Raw genomic sequence first — 21,382 nt, 5'->3', positions numbered from 1 at the left:
GGCAGCTGCAAAGCACAAATGTTGACTGGGCTCCATTTTTTGGAGCCTGAATGGAGACTAGTGGAAAATATTGATGATGTAAACATTCATCAGACCTTTCACAAAGTTATGCTCATGCTTCCCAAAAATACAGTCCTTGACAGGTCACACATTTAGCCAGGACCTGTGTGCAGTCATCAGTCAATCTGCAAACAGCACCCCTGGGTAGAACAGGGATGAGACAGAAATCAGCTTGTGCAGGTAGAACCTCCAACTCCTGCTCTGGTTTTATAGCATGTACACAAAAAAAAGCAATCTTAGGGTTGGTAAAGCATTCGCTGACAGGCATTCATCATGCAGAGTTTGCTCATATTTTTTGAAAGTCCTTTAATTCTACAGCAGCCTTTCCAAGGAAGTGATAGCCAGAGTTTTAAAGCTTTTCCGATGTTCACAGTGATCAATTAAACTGGAGTTGATTTGGATATGAAACACAACCAATTTTTATAAATAATAATAATGAGTTACTAATTTATTTTTCCATTGTATTTTTTTTTGTTCATAAGAACAAAAAATCTAAATCATACCGAGTATCACTAATAATTCTATAGAATTTGACAACTGCATACAGTTAATGTTTTAAGGACTTGACAATGTAATAACTGAAATTTCTTGTGTCATCCAACAGATGTTAACTACAAATAAAAAAAATAACTTTAGTTATGATTAACTATTGTTTGAACTACTAAAACTATTGTAACTTTTTCATATCCCTTATTTCTTGAAGCAGTTACCTTCTTTAGAGATTAAGACATTTTGTTAACTCTTCTTTTATTAGCAAAATATACCCAAGCATTTCACCAAAAGGACTATGTGCTGGTATTGTTATGCATTATTCAGAATGCTGAGTTTTGTAAAGGAATACATTTCTACAGGAATAATTTACTGCTTCAGTAGTTTTGGGAAGAGAAACATTTAACCTATTTTGAGCCATAATTTAATAAAAATTAATATATATCTTCAGTTTTGATGAGTATTTTGTAAGATTTGGAGTGTGATCTCTGCAGGAATATAAAATTGAAGTTCTTCTCTAGTTGAAGATGTAAGTTATTATTTTTTAGTTTAATAATTTTAAAATTGTGGAGTGTGAGAACACTGATAAGCAAAGACTTCTGTATAAGGACAAGGTTAAAGGAGTAATTATAAAAATGTCCATGTAAGACCAGCTCAGTTTCCTCTTTTCCAGGTTGCCATGATTTGATTGTCCAATTATTATTTAAATTCAAGTTAGTGTTTACTCTTGTTCATTACTTGAGTAAGGACAGAGTTTGTGTTTTCTGATGGCAGTATCAAACCATTATGAGAGGAGTTAAGGAAAGACAGATGGGAAAACACAGTTATTTTCTTTGGTTTACAAGGCTTCTGCCCTTACATTTTCTAATTCATTTGTGCTTGGTTTATATGTGTTTTCAAAACTCTACACATCATTAAGCTTTATAAAGTATGTTTGTATCTGCCACCCTTCTTGAAAAAGTGCAGACTCATAACTGACCTTCATGGCTGAGAAATGACAAGCCAAACATTGACTCCAGAGCTGTTTCACCTGAAGGATTAATTAAATTTTAATAAGTTGAAAAAATCATAATTATTAATTTTTAATTATAAACTAAATATACAGACACAGAAAATGATAATGTAAGAAATTCAGATGCTATTCTGGGAATTTCATCTCCAGATTTCTCTTTATTATAAAAGATGAGAAAGTTAAAGCAATTTTCTTGTGTTTGTGAGGTACCCAGCATGGCAGTTCATCTCCCTAATGTGAACAGCAGTGAAAGCACTGCATGTTTGGTCTCAGGGGGCATTTTTAAATTTATATTTAAAACAATGCAAGATTTATCAGTGAAAGGTTTCTGTTTCTGATTATGTGTAATTTTTTAATTGCTGGTTTTTGTACCATATTCATCACAATCCCTGCTGGCCTATCATATTATGGCTATACATTTAATTTGTCAGGATTTCTATTTTCCTTACTTGGACATAGTTTCTACTCTGAGAAACAATTTGCATCCAGTAGACCCCCTGACTCTTTTGTTTAAAACTAACAGGCTTTGGGAACAGGGATGTTTCAGCTGTGATTATATGTGTTCATGCAAGTTCATATGCCTTTATGTATTTTAGTCAAAAATTATAGCTGCCTCTAGTACCTTATGATAATGCTGTCAAGAAGCGTGCAGATTTTATTTAAAGCTTTTTAAATTTTTTTCTTTCCATTTTTAAAATCTGACAAGGGTGATGTAATAACATTATTTTTCTCTGACTTGGTAAATATCTTGTGCATAATTATAGGTGAGTTTTTTGACAGTTTCACTTTAAACTGTCTGATCCCCTTGTCTGGACTAAAACTGTGGTTTTTTCTCCTCTGTGTTTTCTGACTGTTTTGATGTCTCTGAAAAATTCTGAAGCAAGCTACTGTTGCATAACTCCCTGCTAAGAGGCAATTTCTGCACGAATGAAGTCTGTATTTTCCTGCGTTTGCTGTGTTAGCAACCTGTCCCCTGCCTCATCTCCCCTCGCATTTCATCATCACACCTGTGGTCCAAGTCATGCTCTTGGATGTCTTACAAAGACACCAAGCACTTACTAGGAGTTCTCATCCCTAACTATTCACTGGAAAACAGACTGAGCATGGCAGACCCAGAGTGCTGCCTTGAAATGTTCCTGAAGCTACTCAGTGGAGCAGTGATGCTGGAAATGAAGACCTGTGTCCAGGTCTGTTTTCAGCATGAGGGTTTGAATATTTATGCCAGGCATTTTTGATGAGTGCTCTGCTCAGCTGCTCAGTCAAGATCCCTCACTTCTTTTTGATCCCATTCCTGCTGTCTGTGTGTAGTAGGTGTGCTCTAGGCATTCACAGCTGAGCACTTCTTTTGGGAAACAAAGATGGGAAATTTCAAGGCTTGTCTGGCACATGGATGGGAGCTCAGGCCCAGCAGGATTAGTGCTGATGGCCCAGGGCTATAAACTCAGGAAACAGCTTCAGGCACCACAAAAAGATGTTATTAGCATAAGTTTGATGTCAAGACTGGAAGACTGGAAATGCAGTTTCAGACGTTCAATACTTTTGTCCACCGTGCTGTCACCTAGAGGAAAAGCCAGGCTAAAACTGCTGAGGCACCCAAGTCCAACAGCACTGCTCAGTATCAGTTCATTCTTTGGAGACAACAGAAGCTTTTTGCTTTCTGTTTTCTGCACTCTCACTGTTTGTTTCTATTAACTGGCAGTGTGACCTTGTTTTCACAAGAGTATTTTGAATATAGAACAACCTTTCATGAGAGCATACTCCAAGAGAGGGCTATTTTTGCACAAAGTGACCTGGGCCCAGCGTGCCACCCCCAGGATAGTGCTCACCCAGGAAATGTGGAATGTTTCTGTAGAGATATGACTTGCCATAAAATATTAAATTTCATTCCTTTGTGGGTATTTTCTTTGAAAAGTGTTATTTCTAGTGTGACAGTCCATGAATAAACAGATTTGAACAGCTTTTCTTTGAGATGCTGTTAGCTTTCCATTCTTCAGTTTTTATCAAAACAGGAAAATGTATTCCCTCTAAGCATGCACAATGCTTGCCCTGCTGTACGGTGCCAGGGTGTTGTGGATTAATTTTTGACCATCCCATTGTATTTCTACTTTCAATTTCCTGTGTTCTCCTTCTGTTCAGAGAGTGATAGAGTTGTCCTCAGCAATACATATAAAGACTAAAAGGAGAATGCCTCACCAGAAAATACAAAAATGTACATGCTTTTCATGCTGAGAATGTTTATGGCAAGGTGTCCCTGAGGAATTGTGATGGACAGGCTTTAGTTTGGGATTGGCCTAGGATTGTTTTATAGTGCTCAGCCACTGTCTTCACCAGGACTAGGGGTTTTCTTCTGGTCCAACAGCACTGCTGTGAACCAAGGCATTAGAAAAGATCTGCAGTACCTGTGACAGAAATTCTTTGAGATAAGAGATACACAGTATTACAATACAGGAACCTAATTATGTTACTGCAAAATCTTAAAATATTCATTTTATGGGATATGAAAAAGGTGAAAACAGTGCTGAAAAAATATAATTTTTCTTAACTTCATTTCAAGGCTTTAAGAACTCCCTCCTAGTCTAGTAACACTCTGCCAGAATGCAAATTCAGTTCTAGTCATAAACCTTAATAAAATGGGTAGCTTGTCAGTTTTATTTCATTAGAGATTGGAAAAGGGAATACTTTTAATAGGAAAAATGGATTTTCATCCTGATATGGAATTTACTTCAATCACTATTATCATATCTTTACAAGTCAAATTATTCTTTTTTTTCCTAGTGTAAATTGCTATCATTATTCCATAGTAATATAATATTTATGATAGCATGTGAATGTGTTTAAAATTGAATACCAGTGTGCAGGTCCCTGTGTATAAATAAAGAACTACTATGAAATAATTATTCTGTAAGTGAGAATGCTGTTAATATTCCACATTCATTCCATGCCATGTTTCCTGGGTCGTGCCACATGGTGGCCTAAGTGTTAGATTGCAGATAAATTCTGTGAAGATTCTGTAAAAGGCACAACAGTCTCCTGTGCTTTTCTCCAGGTACCCAGAGCCATTCACTGCACACTTCCTGGCAGGCAGTGATCCTGATTTCCTTGTGATGCCACAAGCTGGAGAGCTTCTCCCAGAAGGCACTGTGGGAACCCATATAACAGTGGGATACAAGCCAAGGATGTATGGCAAGAAGCACACAGCAACACTGGTCATCGAGGTAAGCCTTCCCAGGACAATCACAAATCCTCCTTCAGGAGTGCCAGCAGGACGAGAAATCCTGCACCAAGGAGCAGCACTGGAGATCTCCCAGTGCATGTGCTGGGATGGTTTTGCTACTCCTCACAGTGGACAAGAATAAAAGCTAAATTTGGAGAATTGACTGATGACAAGCTGGAAAAATATAGTATATTTTACACTGTATTATAATTTCTGCATTATCTTTTTGCCATGAGCACCAGAGGCAGATACTTAATATTGATACATTTGCCCCATATCCATAGACAACATGACTTTCACAGAGAATCAATATAATCCTGTTAGGAACTGGTGGAGAATATAAAATTAATTGCATATGTGAAGCTTAGGTTATTGATTTTAATTGTATTATACATCTTATATGATCAAAGGCTCCAAGAAGGCAGGTGCCAAACTGTGGAGGAGAGAATTTCAGAGCACAAAGCCAGGAATAACTCTTTTGAAGCAAGATGCAAAATAAACAAAAATTATTTGCAACCAAATAGCCTGTGTAAGTGTGAAGGTCAGGAAACATTTGAAGACATGTATTCCTTCAACAGTTAAAATGCTCTCAGAAATCAATTTTCAAGTTTTAAGTTATTCTTTAGAATGAATCTGTTGAAAACACACTGCAGGGGCAAAACCCCACATTCTCTATAAATCATGGTTTGTACTTCACTCTGTTCACTGCATTCTGATAGTGTTTTCAGACTACTATATTAGAAGTGAAACAGCAATATTGATTTCAGAAATAAGATGGTCAGAACAAAGTTGATAAAAAGATGCATGGCAAATCACTGTAGTGTTTTATCTCTGTAAGTGACAACTTGTATAACAGTGAATAAGAAATTCAAATCCCAGAAAAAACAAGGTCCTTCAACCCCTCCTACTTGTTTTCTTTTACTGTATTAGATGTCTGATTAATACAATCTCTTTACATAAACAGCAGTGATGCTTATCACTCTTCCATTTGAAAAATAAGATAGCTTACTGAATATATTCTGTGCTATTTTGTATTTACAAAACAATGTATGACACAGCTACCAAGCTCAGAAACTTGAAGTTTTGGAACTGAACTGCGGTTTTCAGGCATGGCACCTAAAAATGCAGTACCTATGCTTGTCCTTGGCTTAGCTTTTATCACTAACAAGGAGATTTTACCATAAATCTGTCTGGAATGAGACAAACATGATGATCAAAGGCTATTATTAGCTCTTTAAGAACTTAGGCAGTAATTCAGAATTTCCTTTTAGGAATTTATCAGTATAGATGGCCTGTGTCTAATTGGATTTTTAAGCTACATGCACAGACCTCAGTCTGTGGTTATGATCTAGACAGACAGCTCTTCACATCTCCACCTTTAATACTGTGTGTGGCTGCAGTAAGTCAGTCATTCATACATATTACATATATATATATATATAAATCTATATCTATATCTATATCTATATATATATATATGTCAGATCACATCTTGTTGTATCTATTCCTGGATATTTAAAAATGCATCAAGGATTCTTGATTCTCACAAGCACATTCTGGACAAGTATGTCTAACAGACTGTGATGGAGTTATGTTTCTAACATTCTGACTCAAATTGCAGAATTAAATGGTTTCAGTAATGTTTTTATGAGGCTTGTGTTCTCCTTACTCTTTTTGGTAGCCCTTTTCTGTACTCCAGACTTCCCCCTTTGTGCTCCACACAAGCTTTAATTCCTGCAGTTCTGGTGGAAGGCAGAGCATCTGTGGCTGGGTGAGATTCAGCTGCTGTGCTCTCAGCACTGACCTGATGTAAGATTTGATGAGATGTTGAGAATACCTGATACTCATTTCTGCCTTTTGTGGTTGTTGAAATCATTTCCGTTAGTAAACTGAGGGAGACAGACTTGGTAAGATATATTAAATAAAAGCTGTATTAAATCATTCTTATTTGGGGAATAACAGTGAAGGTGGTGAAATGCAATTAGTGTTTGACCTAACACTGAAGAGCCTTTCTTGCATGTATCCTCTCTAGCCAATATATTGGCTGAGGCTGTGGGCTATTTTTAGAAATGTTGAAGAAGCTTCTTTTCTTTTGCAGTGCCTCTCTTCTGCTGCTGCTGTAATAAAGGATTACAGTGCTCTTGCCTTTAAAATGTCTTTAGCATTTCCAAGGGTAAACTCCTGACACTAACATATTTTTATTACTAAATTCTTTGAACAGTGAATATCAGATTTGTAATTTTTGTGTGTTTTAATGAACAGTGATAATTAGGCTGTAAAATAGCAGAGATAGCAGTGTAAGTTTATGTTTATGTTCAACATTACAGTTGTGTTGTAAAGGAAAATGGGAGGTTGGGATTATGGAGGAAGATCCTACAGTCATCTTTTTCTCATTTGTTTTTAAATTTTAAACCCAAGTATTGTATATACAATTTTTTTTTGTTTTATTATCCTGCTAAGAACCCAATGCTGAGAAAATAATTAGCATTAACATATATGTGACAGTCTGTCTCTACCAGAACTTAGTGTGTACATTTTACTAACTGAATGCATATATATATATGAATAACTGAAATCATGTTGACTAGTTTATACTTCTGCACACAAATCAAGTACTTTGTGGAATATGGTATGAATTCTTTGAGACTTAATATTCATGAATACTTATAGTAGATTTTATTAATGGCAGGAAACCTTAATTACTTTGCTGAAGCAGTTAAAGCTCTTTAACCATCATTAAAACTTCTGTTCTCAGTCAACTACATCTCAAAACAATTGAAGTTAGATAATTATTTAAATAGCTGCTAGGAATCTTAATTTTGCAGAAGTGACATAGAAAATTACTTTAAAATTTTATGTAGATCAAAAAATGATCTATAACAAAAAGGCAGTAAGGAAAATAATCATGCTCATTTCTTTGAAAAAGCTTGTAGCTTTGAATAAGGACATCACAACTTAATTGAGCCACAGGTAGGAAACAGTGAAACTGTGCCTGAACATCATTTTTAAATAGCTATTTTTCCAGAATCAAACTTCTAAATTTAGAATTGCCTTCATAAACAGTGCAGTTCTGAATGAAAAAAAAAAAAAATATCCCTAATGATAAACAAGTGAAGAGAGCACACTACTTATATGAGCTGCAAAATGCTGTGAGAACAGAAGGGACTTCCTGAGCCCCAGTGACATCCCAGAGCTGGGGTGTGCCAGTCAGGCTGAACAGAAAACCAGCAGAGCTGAGGGATGTCAAGGTGCAGCTGGGACAGGAATCACAGCCAGGCACAAGATGGAGCAGCCAGGAGGCTGGGAATCCTTGGCAAAGGGAATGTTCCTGTAGGGTTGCAGGTAATTTCCTTTCACTGTGCTGAATTCAGCTGGAGACCAGAGCAATTGCTTTGTAATTCATGTGTGAGACTTCTGAGATATTCTAAAGCAGAAGGCACACACAATAAGTCTTAAATGATAAAATAGGTGTCAGAGTGAACCAGATTGCAGGTAACATTATCAAGCCCTCCAGAAGTCAGGCTTGTGCACCTTTATTACTGAATAATCACTAGCTTAGCCTATGGAAGATAGCATATCAAAACCATTTGTCATGCTGTTCTGCAAATAAATGATGCAGTGTGTCAGCCACAGTACCCAGGTGTGGCTTCTCTAAACTTGTCTGTGCAAAGTTGCATATCTTAACAGCAAACAGTACTGTTACATATTCAGCAGCTTGCTGAAACTGCCTTGTTCCTGGTGGATTTCTTAATTACCATAGTTCAATGTTATTTTAAATTTTATCTCTTGAAAAGAATGAGCAAGGAAAAAATGTAACTAATTTGCTTAAATAATTGAAATAGTTTCCCATTAAATAAGATACATGTTGGTGCTGGCTTGAGTTGTAGGGTTAGAAACAGAGTGCAGAATCAGTACTCAACATTTTTGATTCACAAACATGAGGAAAGGTTACTTTGCTTATTGAGACTTAAAGTTCTGATAATGGAAAAGGTGATAATAATGTGGGAACCATTGCTGTAAAATGGTATTGAGAACACTGTCAGTCCTGGAGGATTTTGATTATATAATGTCTAAGCAATGTTGAGAAACACCTAATATTTGAAGTGCAGAAACCAATTAAGTCAATTTTAATTATATCTGGAAGTATTCTTTAAGCTAATAAAATTGTTCTTATCTTCTTTATTAGAAATTGGTCAGAGCCTGGATGGGCATTTGTCTGCTTGGGGGATGTGGTTCTTATTGCTTTGGGTTTTTCCCTCCCTTTTTTCCTTCACTTATCAAGCTATCATTGTCTTGATGCAGGAGCTTTCTTGCCTTTGCTCTTCCCTTACACAGTTCACGTAAAGGTTGCTTTAATTTCATTCTGTGTACAGTGATGGTAATTGGTCTTTTTTTTTTTTGTTTGTTTGTATAACAAAACCATGCAGTATAAATTAACAGCCAGGAAATATTTGATGCACTGCCTGTAATTTCCTGTGGTTTTAGCTTTTTAAGAAGTCTTGTGAATTGTATTTTGATTTTTCTGGGTTAACAGAAGCTAACTGGAATACAATATTCCTTGAAATTTCTGATCCTTGCTCCCAATCCACTTTCCTAACACATTGCTTTGGCAATTATTTACCATGTACTTCAGCAGCATTTCCAGCCTACAGTGAACACCCATGGATAATCTGTGTTTTGCAAAGTGATCCTGTGAATCATGAGGCATCAGTAAAAATGGGTTGGATACCAAACAAATAGACTTTTATATAAATTATTTAGTGACTGTTACCAGTATTGGCTGAACAATTTGCTTCATGAACATTACTTAGTCAGCCATCAAGATGATTGAATGACTTACTTGAATAACTTACATTATGTGATAAGAAGTGGCAGTTTGTGTCTCATTTTTAATTGTTAAAGACATTTTTCAGAGAGATTTAGCTCAGTTGATGGCCATTACTGCAGTCAGGTGAGCCAAATTATTATTCTCTTCACGTTTTGATTCAGGAATACTGAGGTTTTGAGAATAGAAAGTAATTCATTTCAACAAGAAACCCTCCCTCAGACTGTCAAGGACATTCAGAATATGATCTGGTCTTTCTTCTTAAATTGTGTGTGAAATAGGCCTAGATATGCATCACAGGGAGCCTGGATTCTTAACTACCTAGGTTTAGATCAGATATATCTTCTTCACAGAGATTCTCTTTTGTAATTCTGTTCTAGTCCTAGTACAGATGGCAGCAGATTTGATACCTTCATCTTTAGACTTTGTTACTACCAGAGCTGGTATTGGAATTATTCCAAATTTGATACAATAAACTGCATTGCCTTAAAAATAGGAAGAAGTGTTCCTCTGATTTGGGAAATTTTGGCCTGCTTTTGAGGCAAGTAAATGCTGCTTGTAAATCAAATATTCTATCATAATTTTATGGTCATAAGTGGATGGCCTTTGAAAGTTCCTCTTCTTCCTCTCCACCATTCCAGGAAAGTCTGAAACTGTGATGATTTGTGTTTTCCTTTGCTGTGATGTGTCTGGCCTGGAAACCCAAAGCAGCAGCTTTGAGGCACTTGCATGAATTTTGAAACATGATAGAGTTGCTATTGCTGCAGTTTTCATATTGGTTAGAATAATTACTGAAGTTAAGCTTTACAGACTCATCCCCAAAAAAATTCCTTACAGCTTGAGCAACTAATATTGTCCCCTTGGTAATTAAGTATTGTAGTAAAATAGGCATTTGTGGTTGCCTAAGGTTTACTGAAAATTACTTCAATCTAGGTTGCCTTGAAAATTGCTGATTTCTTGGTGGTTCTAATGCTAAACAAAGAACCCCAAGTTTTGCTGACAAGTAACTTTTCCATGTGTGTGACACTCGTTTCCCTTTAGCAGAAAATGCTGAGCTTACCTTACACAACAGTACTTTTTTTCATTTAATGTGTAAATAAATGCACAATTTTTTCTTGATGATTGTGTCCAGTAGTCTTGGATGAAGGCACATGATTTACAATAGATGAACCACTATAACTCAAGATGAGATATTAGGGTGGAGTTGCAATATCTCCTACTACAGAACACCTGACACAGCAACAGAATAGGCAGTTATTTTCAACAAGTCAAGCCATAACCCTTTTTTTTTCACTGGACACACAATCCAGGATATTTCTGTGGCAAACAGGAAAATAACATATGGTTGTTACTACCCAGAAGTATATATCTCTTGTTTGATGCTGATGATAAGTGAACTTGAGAGATGGAATGGCCCACCATTTTTGTTTCAATCACACTATTACAAATTCTATAGACATTCAAGTCACAATATGTGTGGATTTAATGAACAAAAATAATTTTTTTAGTAACTTGCTACTAGGTTTAAATCATTGGCCGAAACACCTTTCAGATCTTTTCTCTGACCTTGAAATAATCCATGAGACTTTCACAAAGTGAATATGACACTGAGGTTAAATTACCTTAAAACAAAATTGTTCATCTGCTTTATTAAAGAATGATAAACTATTTAATTTTGTACTGAAGTTAATAACAGAATGAGCTAGTTTTGGAGAGGCATTTCTCTTAAATGACAGCTTTATCTTTGGGCATTAGATTCTGATGCTGGTTCATGTCACACCTGCTTTTGCTGGCTGTTACCTTTACAAAGAGTAAAGTTACTGGTTCATTTCACAGTATTACATGAGGTTGAGAATAAAGATGATTTAATCTGCCTGTTTTACACAGAATAATATTAAATTTAAATTTAAATTTTGCTTTTAGTAGGATAGTAATAAAAATTTTGAAAAACTAAGCATGCATGGTGAAACATCTACTGAGTTCTCATTTACTAATCTTACTGGAATAAGGCAAGTCATTCAGCAGACACCATGTAAAATCAGTACTGCCCATTTTCAAGTAGAGGTTGTTTTAAAAATCCACACCAAAAACCCCTCAGTTATTATTTCAACATTGGTGCAGAAAACTATAATTCATTAGCCAAAATGCTGGTTAAAACTACAATTAGAGATTCATAGGATGATGGCTTTTAAGGAGCTGTAAGTGTATGCAGTATATCTATAAAGTAATGTAAATGCTCTATAAGTGCACAGCAGAGAACAAAGCCTGAGCCAGAATTTATGGTTTAAGGTTCAGAGACTTCTTTTTTGTTTAATATCTGTATTATAAATTCAAAACTGTTTGCAATGATAGTCCTTAAATACAAATTATCACTGAACAGGGTAGCAATTAGAATGGGAGGAAGAAGCATATAAAAGATAACAAAGATAAACATAATAGATTCAAACTTTTCCAGTAGTGAGTCTAAAACTGATGTAACAAAACTTAGTAAAGTCAAGAAACACTTTATCATGATTTTTTCTTTCTTCTGTGTGTTGCTGTGAATATGGGATGCCTCCACAGACGGTTGGAGGTGGAGAAGGTTCGCTGCTCATCTCTGTGGTTTTTGTAATGCTTTACCTAGCACTAAATTTACCTAGCATTTACATTTCATAATTAAATGACAAAATGCAATGAATAACAAGGCAAATATACACATTCTACTTTGGAGATGGTTAATAGCATTCATGGTGTGTGAAAATGGGTCACAGTTTGTGTGGGTTTTGTGGTACCTCTCCACAGGCCAAATCTGCTGGGGTGCTGACATGCCCAGCAGAAAAAGAAGAGCAAGAGAGCAGGAACAGAGGGCTCACAGTGGAGCAAAAAAATTGGTCACAAATCCAGCCATGTGGGAAGCTGGACTGCCAGCTGAGGGAAAGACTCATGAACATTGAGGGTTGACTGTAGCACTGGTTTCCAGAGCAATTTGAGAGCATATCAGCCTTTCTGACCCTTTGTTTCCTTAGATGAAGAATGACATTGTTAGATGTGATGTTTCTAAAATGGATTGTTCTAAGGATTCAATTTTAAATGGGTGATGAATTCCATGAAGTCCAACTCCTCCTGTAATGATAAAACTGGAAGCAGCAGAGAAAGGTGACCCCATAGCTGTGCCCCTGTAGTTCAGCACAAGAGGACAGCACCAAGAACCTGCTCTGGAACCACAGCCAGCACAGCTGTGTGATTGCACTGCTGTGTCCTGGGGAAAGACAGACCTTGGGAATTTGGAAATACCACTCATTCCCTGCTCTGAGACTGCAAAGTCAGAGAATCTGCTATGTTCTGTGTACTGTATTCTTGTAGAACATAGTACATGTAGAATCTATGTTCTGCATAAAAGCCAAATTTCACTTGTATGAATATATTTAATAGACTTATACATGCCATATTTTTACTCAGTCTTCCTCTCTTGGTTTTATCTCAGAAGGAGAAAAAGAAAGGCCCAAAAGTAAAACCCAGGATTTTCAGTCACTAGGTGTGAGGGAATTGATGACAGTCTATGCCTAAAGTGGGCCTGCAATGCTTTGTCCTTTTGCACAGTACAAAGCTGGGCATAATGACAAATCATTTGAGATTTTGTAATATTTTTTGGGTTTGTAATGTTTCTGTTATTTGCTTGTAGTTTTGGGGTATTTTTTTAATAAAAGGAGAATAGAAAACTAAAACCCAGAGTTATACCTTTTTCCAGATGTAATGACAGGAAAATGCTAGAAACTTAGAATAAAGATCTGCTTTCAAAAATTCAAGTGATGCATTATGAAAAGTATTGGAAGATCTGCAAAAATTACACATGAGTTTTTAACAACCAATATTCTGTTTCAGGACAGAATGAAGCATGGGAGGTAGACAGCAGTATACCCTAATATTTATAGAAATGAAAGTCCTTCAGCAAGGATAGATGTGATGTGTAGTAAGAATAAGGACCAAGTACTCAGGAAGAATCAAGTATTCAAACATTACAAGACATGACATGGAAGCATATGTTCCATTCCTAGAGACCAGTTATAAACAGAGAGCAAATGAAGAGTGTCATTTTCAATCCACATAAATATGCCTCAAACCAGAGATTCCAACATGAAGCTTCAATTCTCTCGTGCATACTCTGAATCCTTTTGTCTTAGTTTTGTTCATTGTTTTAATGTAAAAATCCCACCATTTGATATTACCATTGTTACAGATAGCGGAGCAGCAAGTGAATCCTGCTGTACAAACTTGAGGCATTTATGTTGTAGTATGGAACAGGCACCTTTGAAAAACACACAGAGCTCTGGGATTTTTCAATAAAAAAGGAATTTTAGATCAGCTGGGGAAGGTAAATTTCTCATCTTTGTTATGCCTGGTCCTGAATAAAGCTGAATGTGATTTCAGTTCTCTGTTCCAGGAGTGCAATTCTCATTCTGTGCCATTCCAGTGCATTACATGGAAAAGGACAAATATCTTTTGAAATCAGTGTTGCATCTTAAATCACTGATGAATTTACAAGGTATTTGATCATTGATTTTTTTTTTTTTTCTGTTCATTATTTTCAGACACAATCAATGCAGTGGACATACATAATCAATGGACTTCCTCCACAGACTGCACCACCTGCAGTGGCAGCAAAAGTGGTTTGCAGCAGCAGCTACAGAGGATCGTTCACAGTCCGACAGCGCAACTTTGTCCGTGAAAATCTGAAACTTATAACCACTGGAGCATCCTCACCAATCAAAGGAGCACCTTTGGTCCTTAGGAATAGACAGAAAAAGTTATAATCTGTTAAATTTTAGTGAGAGAACAAATAAATTCTGCAGATAAAAAGAGCATACAGTTTGTTTTGTTTTTTTTTAAACAGATATAGTATGCATGGATTGTGTGTTCTATATGGAAGATTCAGAGCACTGGAGCCCTAGTAATAGTCCTGATTTTCTGTAAGGGATTTTGGATGCCTAACAATTTATTTATGTCATGCAGATGTCAGCAAGTTCAGAGAAGAAGCTTTAGGTTAAAAAAATTATATCTGAAGATTGGGTAACTCAAACTATATGCTTTGCTTTCTAAAGTATGTTGGTTTCATAAGACTGTAATAGGAAGTTTCAATGAACATTCTGTGTGATGTTCAGCACATGGGACCCATGCAAAACCAGCAAGAAAAAACAATCCCTGTTCCCTTCCACAAGAAAATCCTTACCTTTCCTTGCTTTGGCAAATTTCATTAATTAGGACGTCTTTGCTGCATGTAAAATCACAATTTTGGTTTATTGATCCCATAACATTTCAAATCTTTGTTAATTATACATAGCACAGAACTGAAATAAAATGTCCTGCTGCAGTAATTTTATGTCAGGTATATTTTACAGAGTGCTTTAGAATATTAACATATAGAAGGCTGCGAGAATTCAGTGAGGAATGAAGACAGATTTTCCTTTTTTTCCTAGAATAAACAAATCAGAGGTGCTGTTCCTAGGGTGTTTCTGTTTCTATTCTTTAGATGGGAATTCAGTCTTTCTCTGCTCCTGATGTAATGTGGAAAATTAGAGCTATGCAGACATCCTTTGTAAGATCATTGGATGGGTAACTCCTGGCTCCTTTCTTCATTGAGATCGTTTTTCCTGATTTTACTAACAGAACATAAATTGTATTTGTGCCTTTATTTTGATGGCAAAATGTACTTTGACAAAAAGATGGCTTGGCACAGACTAAGTGCCTTCTTGGCTCCTGTACAGAATGAGCATCACTGTTCAGGAATGGGGAGCCTGAGAACAACCCATGTAGGTCAGTGCAAATGAGCACCAATAAAACCCTTTTACTGCAATGTGCTTGAAGATTTTGTTTATGCCACACATTTCTGGAGAAGCTATTACAGAAAATGTTGGGAGCACATAAAACAGCAATGGTGCTGTTTAATACCTCTTCTAAATGCAGGGTGCCCCATTTTGGTCAGAAACCAGGTAATTTGAAATGAGAATAAAATCAGCTTTATAAATTCAGTGTACAACACTGGGAAGATACTGTCCATACTGATATCTCTAGAAGACATTGAGAAAGAAGCTGTTGTAATAGTTATCTTAAATGCTGCTGAGACCACAAATGCAGCTGGGTTTCATAGGAAGGCTCTATCTGCATATATAAATGAAGTAAGTGTTTATCTGACCGTAAGAAATCAGAATTTATGGACCAGCAACAGTTTCACAACCAATGATTGGTGTTCAGGAAATTTTTCATTTACAACATCTTTTTGTAAAAGCATTTTTATCCTTGTTTCACTCCTTTAAAGTTATGCTTTCCTATTTAAAATGGTACTTTTTTTTGCAAGATGCACAAAATTTTCTAATTCTCTCAGAAATGGATTAGCAGGTGGCGTAGAGGTGAATCACTTAAAAATTACATGGTGCTCACTCCAGAAATGTTATGCCTGATTTACTTGCCTGCACTTGCTGCTGTATGTATTAGATTTCAAATTCTGTCATACATCTAAACATTTTAAACATCCATGGGAAAATGTACGATAAAATAGTACCAGAGGGGTGCTTTCAAAGGAACCATTTATTTTATCTATTTTAAAATGGATGAATGCATAATCTGTGCTTGCAGGAAAAAATTATGGGGTCTTATTCAATGTGTACAAGGTCACTTCTGAGCTATGCAAGATATTCCATTGTCAATTTAATTTGGACCTTATATTAAAAATGTATTTTTCTAATTTCTTACAGTTTAAACAGAACTAAGCATATTTCTTCTGATATGAAGAATACACTTGCAAAGATGATTTAAAGAAAGACCATTTTAGCTGTGTGGTTGTAACATACACAGTGTCTTACATAATATCTGCATGCATTTAAGGATTACAGTGACTATATAAACTGTTAAAAATAAATTCATTTTTGCTACTTAACTTGATAATTTGCACTTCCATTGCTGAGGTGACTGTATTATTTGTAATGCAAGGACTAATTCCAAGTATAACCCTTAAAAACAGTTTCTAAGCAGCAGCACTGGATGATTTCCAGAATGATAACTTCCATTCAGTATTTGCTTCCTCCTTTTTAATAAAATTACTGAGCCATTTTGAAAATATTAGTGTTTCAACTCCTGGAAGGACAGGTCTCAGATGGGAAAAGATTACAAAATGCTGGTTTTTTTTTTTTACTTAGAGATTTCACTTCAAAGTTTTTGGACCCACCATTAAATGTGAGCTTCAGAAGAGCTAGGCAAGCTCACCATTCCTCTGCCCCTAAAAATGAAATCCACAGAGGAATTCAGCTCTTGTAGATAGAGCTAAACACAATTGTTGCAGTCAGGGCTCAGGTCTGGGAAAAAGCAGCCTAAATCATTTAGCTTTGAATTAATTCTAAATCACTATTCATTATCATAATCTTAAAAGGCAATGGGAGAGAATGAACACAGCCCCCATCAGGATCCTTTTCTTCTCAAAAGGATGGAAAAAGGAGTTGTTTCCCTTGGCATTAATCTGCAGGCACAGCAGAATCTCAGGGAAATGAGGAGGTCCTGGTTATTACTGTAAGTAATAGCTCCTAATTTCTCAATTGAAAATTAGTGATTGAAAATTTCTTCTACTGACCCCATTTATATATTTTGATTTATAGAAATTCCTAATTCATAAAACAAGAAGTTTTTCAAAGTCAATATGGCATTTATGCCCAAATGTTTTAATCATAGTCTTACATGCCGTACACGAGTCAGCTGTGCATCTCTTGGTAGTGGCTTGGCAGAAATGCTGATTGTCTAACCAGTGTAGTCACCATGTGCTCATTTACATTTCTTCCTTCTCTCTCTATGCCTCACTATAATGATCCATCTATCAGAGGAATTAAAACAAGGACTAAAACCTTACAAGGCAACATTATTTTGTAGAACAGTGTGGGAATCCACAAAATCAGAGGGTTTTGGGAAAGCTGCAAAAGGCAGGCCTCAGAGACAGTAGAACTGTGATTAGAGCTAAGCAGTAGCCATGAGATAAGTCAGCAGAAAAATTACTTAAAAAGTAGAAAAGCAAGGACGAGTAGAACATTGGTCCATGTATTAACACTTGTCTAGGATAACTTCCTAAGCTGCAGAAAAGTTTAACTAGCAAGATATTAGGAAGTTTGAAGCTTAATAATGGAGCTCTGTGCATTGTGTTTTAAGGCTTACAAGCAGCCATTGTATTCAAAATAAGCAAGCATTGTTTTAACTAAAGGTACTTGTGCTTATAGTGGTTGGATGGAACTACTGTCAATGTGTTTTTGCTTTGTGTGATTGGCCAAAAACGTTATAAAGTAAGTTGTAACATTAAGTTCTTGATCTGCTGCTTGGGATGTGAGCTGCTGGCATCTTCCCATTGTCACAGCCATGTAATGAGACTGATGCTGAAAATTAAAACAGCTCAAGTCACATTCCACAGCAGTCCTGTCCCGTTCGTGATTTGTACATAGCCCCCGGCAAACAGAACTTGTTACTTTGGGAATGAGATCTACATTTAAATTTGTTAAAATACAGTGGAGCTTTTGCAGCTGTTGGGCTCCTGGTTTTATGTGACATGTCCAGTAGTGGGGCATTCTGCCCTGGGAGGCTGCAGGATTGTACAGTCAGAGCAATGGCTTCAAAGCAGTACAGAGCAATCAACCTTCTAATTGTTTGATGTTTGGCTGAGCTGTATTTGGCACATTGCGCACAGGAGAATGACACCAGGGTAATGTGGAGATGTCTTTAGGATGGCTGCCATCAGCAGCTCAGCTTGGAGAGGGTTTTGCACACATTTCAGTAATTCTTGTTCTACTCATGTCTGGCTCACCATGGTATCAATGACACTCGAAAGCTGCTTCATACCTGATCTCTCTCACAAGATGTAAAAAGGTTTGGAAGTATCAAAACTGCCCATCAAAAATAATAGGAGCCAAACATTAATTTCTGTGCCAGTGCAGTTTTGTGTGAGTCAGGAGGATGGGGAGATAAAGGCTGCTTTGAGCACAGGAGATAATGGTGATCAGGTAAGGTGCATATGGGGGCACAGTGCCCTATTCATTCCTGCTGCAAGGAAAGGGATTCTTTCCATGCAGCTCTTTGGGACTGAAGCCAGGTTAGCAGAGGACAAAATGCTGAACCAACAATGCTGTTACTTTGGTGAAATACCCTGGTAGCAGCCAAATCTGAGCATGCACTTTTTTCCTCTTGGATCACAAACCCAAACAGCAGAAGATATAGAAAGTTCTGACTCACCCTGCACATAGCAAACAGTGGGGAAAGAATTGCTGTATATTAATAGATATTCCTAGGAGGAAGGCTTAATGTTTAGAATAAGAGAGAAAATCCCTAGCTTTGCCTTACTATTTATTTGCTTGTGAAGCGTTTCATAATTTTATTTCTCCCTGCAGTGACTGCTCATTCTAAAATAAATGACTGAACAGTGCTTTACTGCTGACACAGATCACAGTTTGTTGCTAATGGAATGTTAACTGCTTTTTAAGTAACTCTGAATAAACCTACTGATCCATAGAAGATTCATCTGAAAAGGAATCCAATTCATTTACTGGCTTGTCTGCTTCCACTGTCATGAAACATATTTTTCTACAGTTTACTTTGCTACAGTTATTGTAATATTGGTAGTGTCAGATTTCCTGTAGAAGGATATTTTACATTTTGAGAACATGGCATAATGCCAGTGTGTGTGGTGAAGCCATGGCAGGAATTGATGCCAAGGTCACTGCACAGAAATGTGTCTAAAAATCACTGCTTGTTGGCCAGGGAACTAAAGACATGGGGCAAGGACAGTCTTTGACCTTTCATTTCTCCCATTATTCCATTATTAAATTCCTTTCTGCAAAGTATCCAGTGTCTCCTGGTAAAAAATTAAATAAACTATCAGTGGAAAACCTGGCAACTCACTGCTCATCCCACCAGGTAGCACACAGCAGGTGCCAACAAACCAGTCTGGCACAAGTCCTAAGTGACAAAAAAAACCCAGAGGCATCAAGAAGGGTAAGGCACCAAAGTAAAATCCTTCCACTTATTAAATGGATAGTGTTGATATTCATCAGATGAGATCCCATTTACTAATCTGTATGAGAATTCAAGGCCCAGTTTTCCCATTCACTAGAAAGAAAAGGAATCCAGGGTGCCTTTCCTGTAGCCCATAGCACTGGCCTGATATTGCCACTGTGAGGTGGGAAGGATGGCTGTGTCCTGACTCCACATCTCCTTCAGTCCTCAGTGTTTTCATATATATAACAGTGAAGTGCAAAATATACATTGCAAATCAATAAAACCTGCAATTGTCATTAAAAAAATAAACAACAAAACCCAAAACAAACTCAAACAAAACAAACAAACAAAAAATACATGAGAAACAATTTCTTCTGCCCACACACCCACAAGCTTCTCTAAAAGAAGCATCTCAGAAGACAGGTTTTAATTTTTAAGAAACTAGCTTATGAAAAGAAAGATTCCTGATGATCTGTTAATAAACAAACAGACTTCAGGGTAAGGTGTGAAACTTCCACATTCTTTGATGAGTATAAGAATGCATTTCTCTATTATTGTTTAGGTTTAAGTATCACAGAATCATTGAACAAGTTTGGGTTGGAAGGGACATTTAAAGGTCATCTAATCCCCTTTGAGAACAGGGACATCTTCAACTAGATCACTTTGCTCACAGCCTCATTTAACCTGACCTTGAATGTTTCCAGACACAGTCATCTGCCACCCCTCTGGACAGCCTGTTCTGGAGTTTCACCACCCTCTTTGTAAAAGATTCCTTCCCTTTATCTAGTCCAAATCTCTTAGTTCAAAACTATTCCCCATCTTTCATGTAAGTGCCCTCTAAGTACTGGAAGGCTTCAATAAGGTCTCTCTGGAGCCTTTTCCATGTGGAACAACCTCAGCTCCTCAGCCTTTCTGTACCTGAGAAATATTTCATTCCTCTGATTGTTTCTGTGGCCCTTCTCCAGACTCACACCAGCAGGGCTGTGTCTCCTGAGAACTCCAGAGCTGGACAATTGATCAATTCCCCCATAAATATCCTGACTGATACCTGGGATACAGGTATTTAGTGTACTGGGGACTACTGTCAGCAATCTGAAACATTCTGACTATTTAACATCAATGGAGAAAAATCCAAATCCACTGTGCTGACAAATTGTACTGCCAACACACTAACTCCATTTAGGAATAACTTTCTGAAGTCTGTGGTATATTACAGAGTTAACAAATATACATATAAAGTAAGGATAAAATAGTGATTATTTTTATTCCTTGAAATATAAAATAAATGTATATTTGTGTAACTGCACTTGGAAAGTCAAGCTGAATGTGCAGGCAGTCAGGTGTGTGCTCCTGAGTTCAGAGCACACAAGTGAGCACGGGGTTAAATACATGGCAAATATGTGAACAGCACTGACTCAGCAGCCTTGCTCCTGGCATGAACTGTTGTATTCAAATGTAAAACTTTTGACTTTAAAATGTTTTCCTGAGCCATGCAACCACATGGCTAGTGTTAATTGGTACTTTCATTCCATTTATAATTGCCTTTTTTCTTATTTATTTTTAAATGACAAATATTTCTAATATTTGCTATTTAAAAAATAAGTAAACAAGCAATAACAAAAGGAAAAAAAAGGCAAATCCAAACAAAAAACAAGGGTACCCTGCCTAGGTGTGAGCTTTCTTGTGCTCAGCTACCAGTTAGTCATTTTGAAGCACTTCCTAATGAGCCTGAATCTAAATTACACAGAGGAGATAGTGTGAAAGGGAGACAGAGACAAGAAAGTTC

General features: G+C 36.7%; 1 protein-coding gene across 1 annotated transcript in view; it reads left to right on the top strand.

The window, feature by feature from the left end:
* Positions 1-14,390, top strand: part of CFAP47 (cilia and flagella associated protein 47) — a 261,353-nt gene extending 246,963 nt beyond the window's left edge. The window contains 2 exon segments of the mRNA XM_050976722.1: positions 4,608-4,776; positions 14,169-14,390. Of these exon segments, the coding sequence (XP_050832679.1) occupies positions 4,608-4,776; positions 14,169-14,390 (391 nt within the window).
* The last annotated feature ends 6,992 nt before the right edge of the window (positions 14,391-21,382 follow it).

The sequence above is a fragment of the Serinus canaria genome, chromosome 1 (genome assembly GCF_022539315.1).
Source record: "Serinus canaria isolate serCan28SL12 chromosome 1, serCan2020, whole genome shotgun sequence".
Taxonomy (NCBI): domain Eukaryota; kingdom Metazoa; phylum Chordata; class Aves; order Passeriformes; family Fringillidae; genus Serinus; species Serinus canaria.
The sequence above is the reverse complement of the archived record's forward strand: the minus strand, read 5'-3'. Positions and strand labels throughout refer to the sequence as shown.